The sequence below is a fragment of the Scophthalmus maximus genome, chromosome 15 (assembly GCF_022379125.1).
Source record: "Scophthalmus maximus strain ysfricsl-2021 chromosome 15, ASM2237912v1, whole genome shotgun sequence".
In the NCBI taxonomy this organism is placed as follows: domain Eukaryota; kingdom Metazoa; phylum Chordata; class Actinopteri; order Pleuronectiformes; family Scophthalmidae; genus Scophthalmus; species Scophthalmus maximus.
The window spans coordinates 9,507,185-9,523,162 of record NC_061529.1 but is presented as its reverse complement, the minus strand read 5'-3'; the positions used below and the strand labels follow the sequence as shown (position 1 = coordinate 9,523,162).

The 15,978-nt window shown below is 41.9% G+C and overlaps 1 protein-coding gene across 2 annotated transcripts in view; it reads right to left on the bottom strand.

Annotated features, from left to right (window-relative positions):
* Positions 1 to 15,978, bottom strand: part of fancm (FA complementation group M) — a 38,271-nt gene that overhangs the window by 3,351 nt on the left and 18,942 nt on the right. For both annotated transcript variants that reach the window (XM_047337567.1, XM_047337568.1), the window contains exons 5-18: positions 14,770 to 14,901; positions 13,841 to 13,973; positions 13,579 to 13,671; positions 13,273 to 13,377; positions 12,547 to 12,719; positions 11,941 to 12,147; positions 11,586 to 11,826; positions 11,238 to 11,386; positions 10,386 to 10,553; positions 1,625 to 3,548; positions 1,400 to 1,488; positions 686 to 751; positions 465 to 584; positions 24 to 189 (exon numbers count right to left, since the gene is read on the bottom strand). In XM_047337567.1, the coding sequence (XP_047193523.1) occupies positions 24 to 189; positions 465 to 584; positions 686 to 751; positions 1,400 to 1,488; positions 1,625 to 3,548; positions 10,386 to 10,553; positions 11,238 to 11,386; positions 11,586 to 11,826; positions 11,941 to 12,147; positions 12,547 to 12,719; positions 13,273 to 13,377; positions 13,579 to 13,671; positions 13,841 to 13,973; positions 14,770 to 14,901 (3,766 nt within the window). The remainder of the gene's footprint in view (positions 1 to 23; positions 190 to 464; positions 585 to 685; positions 752 to 1,399; positions 1,489 to 1,624; positions 3,549 to 10,385; positions 10,554 to 11,237; positions 11,387 to 11,585; positions 11,827 to 11,940; positions 12,148 to 12,546; positions 12,720 to 13,272; positions 13,378 to 13,578; positions 13,672 to 13,840; positions 13,974 to 14,769; positions 14,902 to 15,978) is intronic.

The window sequence follows — 15,978 nt, the reverse complement described above, 5'->3', positions numbered from 1 at the left end:
AATCACACTCAATGGTGCTGTACCATTGAGTCCCTGGGAGAACTGTGTGCTGTCGACCACGAATCCATCAAGAGACTGGTTCTGTTCCTCTCCGTCCTCCTCATCAGATGAAATGTCTGCCCCCCTCGTGTCCTCTGACAGCTCCGCTTCTTCCTGCAGGAACTGACGCCCGTTTTGATGCCCCGCGGACTGACAAAAGGAACGATGGGAAATGTCAAAGCCGGCGGAAAGCTGAAGGTGTTCGTACGACTGGCAATGGATATCGCCTCGAAAATTCTATGGTCTGAAATTTGTCGACTGCAATTTGAAAGAGACAAACGGCAGTAGCTTGTAGGGCTTATGATGGAGCCAGAAAACATTCATCATTAAAAAAAAAATGCACGTATCATTCACTACATGAGGTGACATGAGGACATGTATGTCAGGATCACAGCATCACCGGAGCCATCTGTTGCTGTACAGACCTTGGCTTTGGCCCGTTGGGCTCGTTTCCCCTCAGCCCCCTGTGCTGCGGTTCTGCGTGTCAACACGCTCTCATTCTGGAAATCATCGTCGGAAACAGCTCCGCCGTCCGTTTCATCAGACTGGAGAACAACAAGGAGAGCATATTATTAAATAATGAGGGCCAGCAGAAAAATGATTCCAAAGCAGAAGGTGGAACAGTGAGGCATCAAGAAACTCTCACAGTGTTAAGTGGAGCTGCAAGTTTCCTGTTCACGACCACCGGAGAGTCTACGTCACTGATCTTCGACTGGCAGAGACAAAACATGTTTTTACATAAATGCATTTTCTGTCTGTAACAAATACTTGTGAGTTTGTAAATGTTTGTGTCAAGATTTATTTTGCCAAGTTTTTTTTTCAGACACAAACGCTTCATCACTTGCAGACTGGTTGTCATGACAACTGCATGTACCTGGGAAATGATGGATAGAGGCAGCCTGAGCAGTCTGAGTCAGATACTTCCTGTCTTGGCTGCTGTTTTGAGCCATCACATAGAGGTGAGCTCATGGTTATAATTTGCCATTTATTTTTAATGTATATACAAGCAGTATGCATCAAGTGAGTGTTTTTGGGACATAAAGGAGGCAAATATTAACAAAAAACTGCAATGAGCTGCAGCTTAATCAAAAAAATCAAAGCAAAAAATCCACTGGTTTTAAATCCTAAAATATTATCTGCGTTTTTTGGATCTTCAATGAAACTGAATATCTGGACAGTTGGTGAGAAAGGCCTTTCAAAAACACTCACAGCAAGATATGGGAAACTGATGGAACTTTTCACTTCACTGACATCTCAACCAAATCATAAATTAAATAATTGAGAAAAAAAAAACCAGTAGATTAGTCTAATAAAATGAAAACGATTTGTTGCAGCCCTGATATCAACAGGCCTTGCTCACCACTTCTGGGGATGACAAGGGGTTGAGCATATTCTGAGGTCTTCTCTTGAGGATCACAACTTCATCGTCACTGTCACTGTTGCACACCACTGAGGAAGATTCACAGAGTCACAGAGAAAAGCAGGTATGGTGACACGAGGATCAAATCAGGGGAAAATAATGAGCCAATAAACAGAAAAATTTAAAGTTCAGGCATCATGATTTTTTGGAAGGGTAAAAACAAACCTGGACGAGGAAGGGAGTTAGACACACAGACAGATTCAAGGCGTGACTCGTTTCCCACAGCCGACCCTCTCTTGTAGTCAGAGGTGGGACCCGCCGATCGTTTCCGCTTGGAGCTGGAGAGTAAAGACGGCGCGTGAGGCCTTGCTAGACCAGGCATGAGCGTCCTCCTTGCTCCCGCCGACGTGATTGGAGATGGAAGAGCCCCGTCTTTAGACGTCAAAGTCAGAAGTGGGGACATTTCTCTGTTCCTCTGCTCTGGTAACATTTGTGGCGTGGACAGTTTAGATTCACTGCGCTGTGCGGGCCTTCTCTGTGTTGTGAAGCTGTTGTGGGGAGTGGAAGAGTTGGAGACGGTTGGCAAGGACACCAGGGTGTCAGCTGACTGCTTTTTAGGCCGTGGAGAGGTCAACATACATGGGGGAGAAGGAGCCTCTGTGCCGGCATCATCCTCGGAGTCCACGAGTGAATAGCCAAGGTCAAAGTTGACAGGGAAGTAGTCATGGGAACTCTCAAATGACTCTGTGGGAGGTTTAGGAGGAGCTGCAATGAACCCAGCTGGGTCGCTGGGTGCCGTTGTGTGTGTGTACGTTTTTGTAGTGTTACAAGCAGCTGCACCCTCAGTTATCTGCTCGGCGTGGAGAGAACGAGATAAGTGTTTTGTGCATGCTAATTCATCTGTTTGCACCGTGTCTGCTGTGTGCTCAGTCGGGCGTGTTGAATTGTACATTTGTGAAGTGTCATAAATCTGTTCTGTGCTAATGGAGATGTCACCGGCACAGGGGGATGTCCTGGGTGTGATGCCTGGAGTGGAGATGTCTGGTATGGTCATCTGCAGGAAGGCTTCATCATCCCCAAACAGATCCATGCTGTCATCCATGAGAGAGATGCTCTGGGAGGCCCTGTTGTTTTTTACACCTCCAGGCAACCAGCCGCCCTTTACCTCGCTCGTGTTTTCATTTTCTGTTTCCTTATCCCTCCCAGCTTCCTCAGCAATCAGTTCACTCTTGAAGTTACGGTACATTTCAGCGTCCGTCTCCTTGCTGTCTTCCCCAGTGTGACGATCATCGTTTACCTCTTCGTCCCCAAAAACCTCATCCCAGGTCGGACTGTCGGCTGCTGTACGGACAGGCTGCTGCTCACGATGAGGCCAATCATTACAGGTTTTGCTGTCCTCTTCACCCACTGGAGGCTGGTATGAGTTCGTTGGAGAGGCACCGTCAGCGTCACTCATCATTTCTTCATTGTCATCATCGTCCACATCCAGGGTAAAGCTGACCTGGAATGGCTGAGGAGGCCACAGATTAGAGGGAGGAAGAGACGGAGCGGCCATGTCAGCCTCTAAACATGCGGGCGGTGACGGTGGAGACCGTGACAGGAGCTCTGCCACGTTGGCCAGGATGAACTTTAGACTTTCATATCTCTCTGGCAGGGGTTTGGCGTAGGAGGGAGGAGGAGCTGAGTCCCATTTGGGAAGGTAGAACATGGCCTGAAGTTCAACATCATCTTCATCAAGCGCCCTTCTCTGCTGTGTATTATTGTCTGAATCTATAGGCTCTTCATTAATAATGGCACAGTCGTCGTCCATGTCGGCCTCTGGACAGTCATTTTTTGAAGGAAGAGGACAAATAGCCTCTGGTCCAGGGGGGTCTGTGAAGTCATAGGATGCTTCAGTATGATGTTCAAGTCTTTTTTTTGTCACAGCCGATGTGGAAACTAAACTTGCTTTCTGTGTTTTTTTCCTGTGTGCTTCCTTGTTGATACACTCCACGTCAGAAAGTGTAGTAGAGGGAGAGACTTTGGGTTTGTTGTTGGTTTTACTGCAGGTCTTTGCGCGCTTCTGCTTCTTCAGTCCGTAATTCTCTTGGCCAACAGAATCGGCTTTGTGGCGGTAAGGAAGAAGCTCCTCTTCGTAATGACACTCCCCCTAAAAACAAACACACACACACACACACACACACACACACACACACACACACACACACACACACACACACACACACACACACACACACACACACACACACACACACACACACACACACACACACACACACACACACACACACACACACACACACACACACACACACACACACACACACACACACACAGAGTTGTATAAGAAAAGATCCCACAGCGGGAGAACCAAGGTCAAGGAGCTGCAATCAACCTCTGGACTTGCCAGCCTGCTTTGCGTCAGAAGTGATATTCAGGGCAGCCGATTCACCAATCAATTCCGTAATAAAGTCAGAAGTGTCCTATGAAGAAATGTCTCATGGCAGCAACACGTGGGGCACATAGAAAAGTCTGGTTTCCCAAATTAGTTTTTGTGAAGCAACAAACGCCGAAGGAGAAGAAGACACACAGACATTGTATTGTAACAAATAAGACATTGTTCAAAGTTCTCAAGGAATTCTTTTAAATAGACAATAATTCTACAAGTCTGCCCCCAAAATTGAAAATCTCTCCATCTTTGTCTCATCGTCTCTTACTCACAAGTGCACACACATCGTCATAATCATCCTTCAGACCATTTGACCTGGAAATGATTTATCTAGAGTGGTATCCTGCTTGGGTCAGCAGGATGCCATCGAACCTGTGAGCAGCAGGACAAAGACGCTCCGTGAACACGGAAGAGACAACGAAAGGTTCCTAATGTAGAATCACAGTGTGCATGCAGGGAAAAACACTGGTTTTGCCTCAGGTGAGGGGGATAAAACTGAATGAGAGGAAACCTTATGTCACTTTATTAAATAAAGCTTCACACGTCATAGAGTGGGAGTGATTTAAATGTGAACAAATGGCCCCTGGCCCCCAAATGGCCCCCGACCGTGCGTCGGGGTGAGAAAATTAGTCCCAGGTCACATGACAAAGTACATGATTCCACTTTTGATCTGTTAAGAAACTGTGCATTTTTGCTGATGACAAGGCCATACATGCCTTTTGATCCGGATGGAGATGATAACACCCCTTGCTGTGTCTTTACGTAACAGGTCACAACATGAGCACCATTTTGTAACACCCGCCTGCTGTAGAACCTATTCAACATTTGCAGGGGTTGAAGTCAATTTTCATATTTGACATTCGTCAGTTTTCGCGGCTGTTATCTTCATTGGCTCATTCAGGAAGATGTTTCACAGGTTCGATCAAATCAAAAATCACCAAAAATGATGATGCAGTGGGGAGCACAAGGATGTGGATGTCTTCCCAGTGCGCATATCACTATTGTCATTTTAATCTGCAATAACTTTTTTTGTTTTGTTTTTAAATGAAAGGTTTTCTTTCTCAATAGCTCACTCATTTATGAATTAATTGACATCAAACCCCCTCTCATGTGTCTGGGACATCCTCTCACAACTTCCACAGCTGTTAGTTTGTGAATAAGGCCTGATCGAATCCCTTAGCAACTGGAATGGAAATCAATCTGCAAGTTACAGAGAAATTTCAGCGATGGAACAGACATCAGACAGAACAGACAGATAAACCGAGCAATTCACGGAGCCACACTGCAACCAAGGCTAATGATTAGGTATAAAGGGATTTTGATTTACTGATTTGATTTACTTTTGTTTTGTTAACTTTTGTTTGATTTTTAACTTAATTTTGATAAACTGTGCAGCTGAACTGACATCAGCAGGTGTTTTTTGTGTGGTTTTGCAGCACACAGGAACGTGGCCATGGAACATCAACATGGTCGGGCCCTACCGGTTCAGCGATCCACTCACAGGAAAGTTATGCCTGTTTTCTTTATGGGGAACAAACTGTACCATTTCAATTCTTGATCAGCAGGTTTTTACTTTGAGGCTTGGCACCAATGTGTTGTGTCGTCAGTGCTTGTTCACATATTTCACACCTGATCAGCATAATTAGCACGCTATCGTGGACCAGGTAAGTGTGATGCCTAAAAAACTGCTTCTGAACTGCTCAGCCTGTAGAGGACGGACAGACAAGTAATTCAGTCAACGTTGGGAGTGATATGAAGCCTTTATAGAGGCTGGGCAACAAATACATGTATATTGTTTTCAACTAAAAACATAAATGTAAACTAGAATGGCACTCAGTAGAGCGCATACCTCCGCCAAGGCAGAACAACCTAAGTTCTTATAGTAGAAATAAAATAAAGGGGGAAGTGGTCTGATAACCTAAATGATTTATTTGTCATAAAACGTAGTCCTTAACAGTGGAAAATTAAGATCAGATTATCAAAATGTGTTTGGTTAAAAAATGTTGAAAAATGCAAGAAAGTTAAGCAAACATAAAAACTGGAATGACGTTTCTAGGTTGAAAAGTTTGGAAGGAGAATAGGGACCAAAAAGAATAACATTGTGGTCCCATAATGTTGAAATAATACACTGCCCTAACAATGTTTACAGTAACATGTTTGCTGTTTCACCTGTGTGACAGGTCCAAATGCCAATCAAGAAAATTGCCCTTAATTACAATGAAAATATTGGATAATTACTCAGCAGACACTTGCTGCCCTCAATCCACACACTTTCTTTCTGAAAAAAACGATGACTTGAACTACATTCGGACAGGATTAATCTTAAACCCACACAATTAATTAACGGTTAGAGTCTCTCGATTGGGGAGAGAGTTCATGTTGTTCAGTCCGCATGAGAGGGAGGCAGCCGAGTGGAAACTTCTCTCTGCTGATTATCTCATTGCACTAAAACAATTCTACGTGTTTGACGCTCACGAGCACACACAGAGAACGCTTCACCCGTGTTAATCAGACTGCATGACCTTGTTTCCAAACATGCTCCAGCTTAGGTTAACAATCACTCGCGTTTCCTTGTTCTCAGACTGGTCGACACAGATGGACTGGCAACACCAGTTGCCCTGATTCAAATGATGCTCTTGAGCTAATACTGCAAACTTAACTGATCAGAGGCCTTTTAGCTACAGTTGCTATGAAGGTTCTGAAACAGCTAGTTACTGGCTACAAACAATGTGGTAAACGGACTATTTATTTAGCCCTTGTCTGGTCTTATCGAACACCATGTGCTTTTTTCTATCACACATGAACCACATATGAATTTCAGCTTATTTGGCCATGATGAGAAACTCAAGAATCGACGAAAAGCCCCAGCGGGGAAATGCAAATCCTGCGCACGTTGTGTACATGCTACTAAATATATAATGTGTATACTATTTGTCTCGCCAAAATGATACTTAATTTTTTTTACGCAGCACAAAAGATTTCGCTCTATCTCTCTTACCATCAGCACCTGGATAAAAGTCTCACCTGCGTCGGTGTCCCATTAAAACATCCATGAAGTTTTTTTTTACATGTATACAATTCTCAACAGCAGGCCGACCGTGGCTCAACACCGGCCCCCTCTCTGTAAGAGAGCATTGAGTGCGCATGAAAACTATGGACTTGGTGTTTGGAAAGTGATTGTAGAGATGCAACACCAGTGACGCAACTTCAACAAGCTCGGATGTCAACATTTAAGCAAGAACGAAACATGAGACACAACAACTTGCAACAAAAATGCAACAAAACGTCATTTTTGTGAGACGTATAAAAGCAGGAATGTACTTAAAGCTGCGATATCTTGTCTGTTGCTATAAACAGCTCAAGCACAATCTAATTGAAAATGCAAACCCTAGACCTTTGCAATCTTTATTAATTCACTTCAAATAATTTTGTATTTGTCTTCTTCCATCTTTTACTGTTTTTTGATCTCCGGCACACCCCTCTTCAGCCCAGCACCACATGCATCTAGGTCATTACAGCCTGACCCACTTCCAGCTTCCTGGCTTTATGTAACAGTTCAGAGAATCGTTACATAATCACAAGAGGCGGCTGGCCTGCCATGTGCCTCCTCATCAGACAGCGAAAGCGCCAGCACAATGAAAAACACGGCGTGGTTTTTGAATCTTTGCAGACAGAGAATGGCCTTAAATGAGGAAAATGGCCTCGGGGGTGCAGGGCTATTAGGTGGAGGAGGACGTGTGTGTGTGTGTGTCTGTGCAAGATTCAAAAGACAAATATTTATTAGTCTTTGTACCCTCACTGATGTTTGTGGAGGGAAAAAGGTTGTGAGGCCTCTGAGTAAATTTAGGCCCACCGAGTAAGCTGTGTTATCTGTGACAGAATAATACAGACAAATATAGGACATAGCAGGGGCAGAGTTTTCCGTCATCAGCACTAAATGGAGAGTTAATGTTCATCAAACCAAGGTTAAGAATGAGTGTGTTTTTAGTAAGATTTTTAATTTGTCAAATTTAAGGGAAACAACAAGACAATGCAGGTTAAGACAAATTTGCATTTAGGCACTTTAACTTCTTTAGTAATTAAGGTGAAAAAAATTGGTTGGTTGTGAAAAAAACATACTGAAATACACAAAGATTAAAATAAAAGGGACCTTTGCCTGGAAAAAGTAAAGTACTTACCTCTTCCAAGGTTTTCATTTTCAGTCCCATTTGTTTTTCTTGTCTTTATTATTTTATCTTTTTCTCTATCTCTTTTTAATGTTTTATCTTTCTTTGTTTACTTGCCTTTGGTATTTCCTCATTGCAAATTGAAGAGACTCACAATGGCATCTCCTCAGTTCCTGTTATTATTGTTTTGCTCTGTGCGTGAGATAGGGGGTAGATGGGGGGTTATTTATTGTTATCATTGTTTTTATTGCTTTTATTTTGGACGGCACTTTTGTGTTACATTGTTTGATGAAAAGTGCAATACAAATAAAGTCTGAAGAAATGTTAGGCCACGAATTTAGAGGGGAAAAGAACATAATTTTATGTTGCAGTTACAAATTCATGTATTTCAAATTAGAGTTGGGTAAGTTTTACATTCCAGTTCATTTCCAAATAATAACCCCAAATAAAATTAATTCCTGGAAAGAGACATGTCATTTGGTACAAAGGATAGCAGGTCAGCTATGCATGTAAAATATGTCTACAAACCAACTTACAAGTCAGCATAAATGAAGAATAAAGTTTTCAAAAATAAATTTGTAATATTTACTGGGTGGAAAATGGAGCAATTTCTTTCATCATAATTCATCTACAAGTCTTGAATAGTAAACACCACTAGTTTTACTTCAACTAAAAGAACATAATTAGACCCATGTTACTACATGGTTCTTTTCAGGAAACTTTTGAGAAATTATTAGGAAACAATGGACCTGTAAAATAAAACATTTTGAGGATTCCTCAACATTGTGAGATATGGGTATATCTAAATATAATTTGAGCTATTTTCCTCAAACTACAGCAAACTCTGTCACTATATCATATTCATATTCATATTCATATTATGAAGATACATTTAGAAAATTGTGTACAGGTGTGTACTGTAGGTCAAATGAAGCTAGAATGCAACTCCCTGCTTAAATAGATAAACTGCCTGGTACATGATTTATGAACAGTATTCACCCGAACAACTGCAGATGACAATAATCGTATTCACAGCATCTCGCTGCCATAAAACAAGCCTGGCCTCTGCACTGCCTAACGATTCAGGTTTATGCACTTCTGTGTTCTGCAGCGTATTGTTTGTGTTTTTTTCACTGTCAGAAATAACTGTTGTTTTATCATGTACAATCAGATGTTTGAATACAAGAACCGTTTTGTTCACTTGTTGATTAATGACCTCAATTCATGAGATGTTGGCTTTGACCTTGCCGTCTAATCCTGTTTTGTTTTTAAAGGTGAGCTAATCCCTCCTTCCCTAGTGTGGTCCAGACCCGCGGTGGGGAAAGAAAAAAAAAAAAGTAATAAAAACCCACTCGTGAGTTCAGCCAATAGTCAGTGTTACCATAATCTCTGACCCAATTTCAAGGATTTGGACAAATTCAGGGGTCTTATCGATGACACAGTCTTGTGAAATAGCAGATGGTGAGACAAGGAGGGCTAGTGGTTCAATTACCTGTCAGATATTGATTATCAAACCACGCCATAGCAACAGAGTTGCATCACAGTTCTAGTAGATCTGATGACCGTGCTGATATAACTAAACCATACAAGCACCCACAAACACAAGATTGCAATCAACTAAACTGAGACCACGAACCAAGCTGCTATTAGGTCACCAGAGAGTGTTAACCAGAGTTAACATCTCTATAAAATGAAGAAGAATGAATGATTGAATGGTGATCATGAGTTTGATGAAAAAAAAATATGATTAATACATAATATAAAGCAGTTCTTCACTTTTTCTAGCCCTGTGTTGAAAAGAGATGTTTTGTTTCTTGTTCTATCTAATTTAAGAGCAGAAGACTAGAGGAGTATCAGCCTGGATGCACCCTCACTGAATATAAATTCCATTTTTTTTTCCCTTTCACCAATACCACAATTCCGCCATGGAGCCCTTTTTTCATGCCAGGAATTTGCCTTCCAGGTCAAAATGATGAATGTAGTAACTCAACACAGACCACAATCATATTTTCACATGCACCTCAGCTGACTTTTAGCCTAGTGAGTTTATTAAGTTTGGTTTTCCCTTACGTAAACATAGACTCCTTTCTTTCTTTCATGAAACAAAGCAGGGGGTTTGGAAAATGATTGAAGCCATTTTGTAAAAAACATTCGGCAAACACCAGACAACTTTGTTTAACTGATCTACACCCTTCATTAGTGGTTACATGGTCATCTGGTTAACGCATTAACCTGATGACGCATTCAAGACTCGAGACCAGATATTTTCCTTCATGCCACACAGTCCGAATTCATTAATTTCTGCCTTGATGCTCACGGTAATAATATGAAAGAATGTGATCACACATAAACTAGCTGGTCCTCTTCTCACCTCATTTTCCTCTCTCATGCCGTCTATGAGCGCCATCACCGTCGTGAAGTGGTGACAACGGAGGGAATGATCAACAATGTGGGTGGGCAGCACTTTGTGCTGCCAGTGCCTCCATTCCCACAGAGACAGCACTCTGGACGGGGGTCCCGTTTTGTTAAGTTCCTCCCCCTAGGACATCAAATGACAAAAAATTTGGTATTGGTAAAATAGTGGCATAGTACACAGACTAGACTGGAGCAGGAGTCTTGAAGATATTCTATTTTTCAAACCCCTGACTTTTCCACATTTAATTTTCCGACCTTGGGCAGGAGATTTTTGCAAAGTGAGTTAATGGCAAAATTCAGTACCAGCCTCCATGCATGTCTGAGAACTGGCACCAAAGTACAATTTCCTTGAGATGCTGTGTAGTGTGTGAAAAACAAACTCCAAACCATTAAAAGTCACTTTTTCCCCTCAACGGTTATGTTGTCATTAGTTAATTTTCCTGCTTCTATTGCATTATTTAAATCACAATCTCAAACATGTTTTTCATGAAAAGTGTATGTAGCTTGACTATTAACCAATCGGTCCAATAACTGCCAAAATGGGCAACAAGTGGAAACCTCAAATCTAGGGAAAATGTATCTTTTGTATAAGTTTTGTATGATTTTCTAAGGTCTTTGGGGCAAACATGCTGTCTTTCATTATTTCATTTTAAAACACTACTGCATAAAACATTAAGTATGCAGGATTTTATTGTATGGATGGATATCCCTGCTTTAAAATGATCTTACAACAGCTTTATCTTCATAGTCCTCCCGACTTTTTACACCTCCAAGAAAAAAAGTGACAAAATGAAAGAAAGAAAAAAACCTGAGGCGGTAGATCACTCTCTATGGACATGAAGTTTGACTGCTTCAGGGTCGGATGAGCTTCATTCTCCTCCAGCCTCATGGTGGACGCCCACAGGGAATATTCTGTACTGCACAGGAACCCATCCCTTGTGGCCCTGCCCTGCCGAACTATCACATTACACACACACACACACACACACACACACACACACACACGCACACACGCACACACGCACACACGCACACACGCACACACACACACACACACAGAAACCAATGTCAGGCTTCTCCAATCAAGGCAACTTCTTTTTTCTCTATCACCATTTTGAATAACACAAATACTGTATACTCCTGCCTTGCCCCTTACTCAGGTTTTGAGGGTGGGTGAGTGAGGTCCGTCTCTCAGAGTGGGACCGTCTACCCCCGACAGACCCCCTGCCGCTTTCCCGGTGGTCAAACTGGCCACAAGTAATGTGCATCTTATGCAGGGTGGGATTCACCCCCTCCGGAAGCATGCGGGGACTGTTGGGATACATGTGAAACCCGCATGTGTTGCCGGTGATAGACTTGTACACACTGCGCTTGTTGCTCTGGCTCTGGTTGTAGGTCTTAGGGAAAACAGAACATTAAGGGGTAGTTTTGGTGAACTGTTTAATGCACCAAACTTTTAATCCAGGGTCAATTGAGCTTTTGTTAATGCAAGTCACTACAAAAACACTCACTCTCTCCTCACGCCCCTCTGCCAGGATGACAACGATGCGTCCCTGCCGCTTACGTCCAGTACGTCCCATCCGCTGCACGAGGCGGATGGGGCTCTTCTGTGCATCGAAGCAAACAATGAGGTCCACCTCTCCGATGTCCAGCCCCTCTTCCCCCACACAGGTGGACACCAGTGTGTTGAAGCCTCCCTGACGGAACCTGTGCACCACCTAAAAGACAGCAGCGCTTTTAATAATGCACAAAGTGTCTGGTCTATTTTTTAGTACAATGTACATTTACATGTAATAACCAGTCCTGCGTTATTTACTCAGAGGAAGTGGCACAGACTGGCTGCAGAGAGAAACTGTGCTGCCTGGAAGTGGACCGGCAGTTTGACATGGTACATGGTACAGTAGCAGTGTCAAACTGAGCGGTAGACTAGGTTGAAAATTATACTAATCTTTCTCACTACAAAACAACTGGGAAAATTCTAGTTGAAATGAAAATATTTTTTGAAATCAGCTAAATAGTAAGAATCTTATTTATTCTCCTGGAAAATATTATGGTATCTTTTATCATTGCATAATGGCTACAGCTAAAACCACATCCACCACCATAGTATACTCTACCTCCAGCTGTTCCTTTTGGGTGAAGCCTTTGACCCCCTTTCCAGCCGAGGCTTGGCCCATAAAGGTCATGACCCTGATCATCGGTGCATGGCGGTTTAACATGTCTGCGATCTCCTGTACGCTTTCCCGGAAAGATGAGAAGATCATCACGCGTGTGCTTTCTGCCCCAAGAGCTGAACCAGGAAAATAATTACACAGGGGGGGAAAAAAAGAAAAACAGCTAATTTCTTTCGGCAATTCAACTTACAATATGCCCGTTTGATTCAGATGCTGAATACTTTATACTTTGATCCTAATCCAAATCTAAACACACCATTATCAAAAGAGATCAAAGATCCTCATTCAAATAGCCCCGTGGGTTCATAGAATAAAATATGTAGCGAACTTGATAATGACTTCATGAAAAATTATGAGATTTTCTGCAAAATGCCATACGCAACGTTATGTGAATGCCGCGGAAGTTCCCTTGTTCAGAAGGACTTTGTACATTTGTATGGACGCTGCAGTACTGTATATATTTACCAGAAATTTTAGAAATACCAGACAATAAAACACCAAGGTAACGTCTTTAAAGCATAAGAACATAAGAAGAAAGCTACAACTGCTGCATAGCAACGCTAGGAGATATCTTCTTTGCTGTAGTTAGAAGATGAAAATAACTATAGATTCAGAATCAACTCTATACAAATGAGTCACAGCATAGCACTGCTACAACAAGTAAATCACCATCATTGTCTGTGGAGCTCTCGGCTGACAGTATGAAGTGCTGCAGCACCACCCCCTCCAGCTTCTCCAGTTTGGGGTGACTGTAAATGAATGACTCATCTGGACCTAGAAATATCATTCACAGAGGATGTTAGTCAAATAGAGGCAGTGGATTTCCAGCAATACTTTAAAGCACCTTGTAAATTGAGGCATTTTGTTTCTAGATTGGGGAGAAGTGGCATTCAAATTTCTACACAATCAGAGAGCCTCATCCAACGATAAATGGTGATAAATTTGATTGATATGATATGAATTGTGTTCAGGTACCAGCAGATGGCTTCACAAACATTGCTTCCATCTCATGGTAGAGGTCAATGAAGGTGGGAGTCCTCTGCAACTCATTCCTCGCCCTGGACATCTCTGAAGCAAACAACACATGGTGATGAGCATGCAGTGGCAATGATGAAAAGAAATCAAGGGATATAAAAGAGTGGATATCAGCTGTAGTAGTGCAAACACGCATATATGAGGAAGAAACATTTTTCTCCTTCCGAGTGCAAGAGGTCAGCACGGAGGTAAGGTGATCAACCTCTGGATCCATCCATGATTCCCTGGATGTAAAAGAAGAGCGAGCGTAGCCCCATCTGCATCAGCAGCTCATAGCCATGGTACAAACTGATGCAAAGGGCAAAGTCTCCCTCGAGCATTCCCTGCTGAGGACCCTGTCGAGAGCAAGAGGACACGTAAGTGCATGTCACAACTGTGAGAACCCTGTTAAGAATTAGATGAAAAGGCTTTGGATGAATTAAATATTCAGGTTAGGCGCTGTATCCATGTACTGTAAATCAGCTGCAATAACATCCTTTATTCTGCTTCTATTTTATTTGAAAATACATTAAAGCATGATATATAATTTGCAATTAAGATGTTAGATAACATGTATTGTATCATCAAATGTATGGCCATTAAATACAAAAACTTCAATTCTTCCTTTTTGCTGCCATGGTTATCCAGAAAATTGAAAATTGGACAGAAAAAGCATTCATTGTAATTCAACTATTAGACAATGCTGTCACTATGAAATACAAGACATTATTATACGCTAACAAAATTAATGAACAAAACTTCCTTAAATCACTTTGAGAAGTAGTTCAAGACTTTTACTTTTGACGATAACAAGAACTAATTATCAAAATCCAAGGGTATTTGTTACTAACTGTTCAGGGTTGAATGCAAAAGAATGAAACTGTATATATATATATTTACATTTTTTACTTTACATTATTTTACTTTACATTATTTAACCAACAGTATTACCTACTGATGTAACCTATGCATTTCTATTTTTTACTTGTCCGATAACCTTTTACTACATTTTGTCATTTTCATGGCCCCACGCATCTTAAAACTGGTTGGCTGGTGATGCTGAAAGGTTGTTGTATCGTATCATGTGAAGCTGTGTAGCACACAATATATCACTCAACGCCATCCAATCATTCACAGAGCTTTAGTCCGTGCCTTGACGTTCGGTGGTGGGTTTTTACGAAACTGGTCCCTGGCGAGTATGAGCTGGTATTTGGTGAGCGTCCTCAGGTCTCGGTGAGCCATCACTCGGTTCTGGACCAGACGAGACATGAATTTCTCCAGCACCTGTCAGGAAGAGGAACACACATATAGGTCATTGGTAATTGTCCATTTCCACACACACACACACCACACACACACACACACACACACACACACACACACACACACACACACACACACACACACACACACACACACACACACACACACACACACACACACACACACACACACACACACACACACACACACACACACACACACACACACACACACACACACACACACACACACACACACACACACACACACACACACACACACACAGCTGTTCCTTTAGTGGTAAACAGACTGAATAGACATCTTACTTTAACAACAGACACAGAATAACACCGTAATTTGTTGAATTCTTTCTTCCTCTCGCTGTACTCATTTCTTAATAATGGGAGGAGAGATGGACGCGGCTTATCCAATTTTTGGCAATTTTGGCAATATCTATTCATCCTCACCAACACAGATAATGGGAGGCCTGGGTCATTACAATTTCAATTTCGGTTGTGTAGAAGTGCTGCTCTGAAAACAGAGCAGAATAAAAGGCTGCTCTGAAAGAAGAAGTGGGCCGACGCGCTATTTGGTTGTTTTGAATTGTAAATGGGAATCGTGTTAGGAAATGGGCACAAAACTTAATTATGGTATGAATTACAATGCAGGCCACATGACATTAGCCTCAATTCAAAGAAGAAGAAGTAATGGTGGCTAAAAAAAATATTATTTAAACATTATAAATAGAAATAAATTAGTTATCTTAGTAAAAAAAAATTGTTTTGAGCCAGTCGTGATTATAGGAACTATAATTATTCTCCCATCACTTTGTCAAAACACATCTTTTATGACAGCAAGTGACAATATTTATAATAGAAAATAATAGTTATTTAGTTTTCCTCTTAGAGTGCAGTTTCTGCTTAGCGTCAGTCTGTATCTCAGAGGTGAGAGAGGGGTGTGCTTCTCAGAGCTTACGGAGACAAAAGCGACGGGCTACATAACGACCTTTAATTCCACTGACCTTTCGGAAGACATCAACAGCTATATCACCTCCCCCTAAATGTTTTGATTAGGTCTGTCTTTCATTTCACATGATAT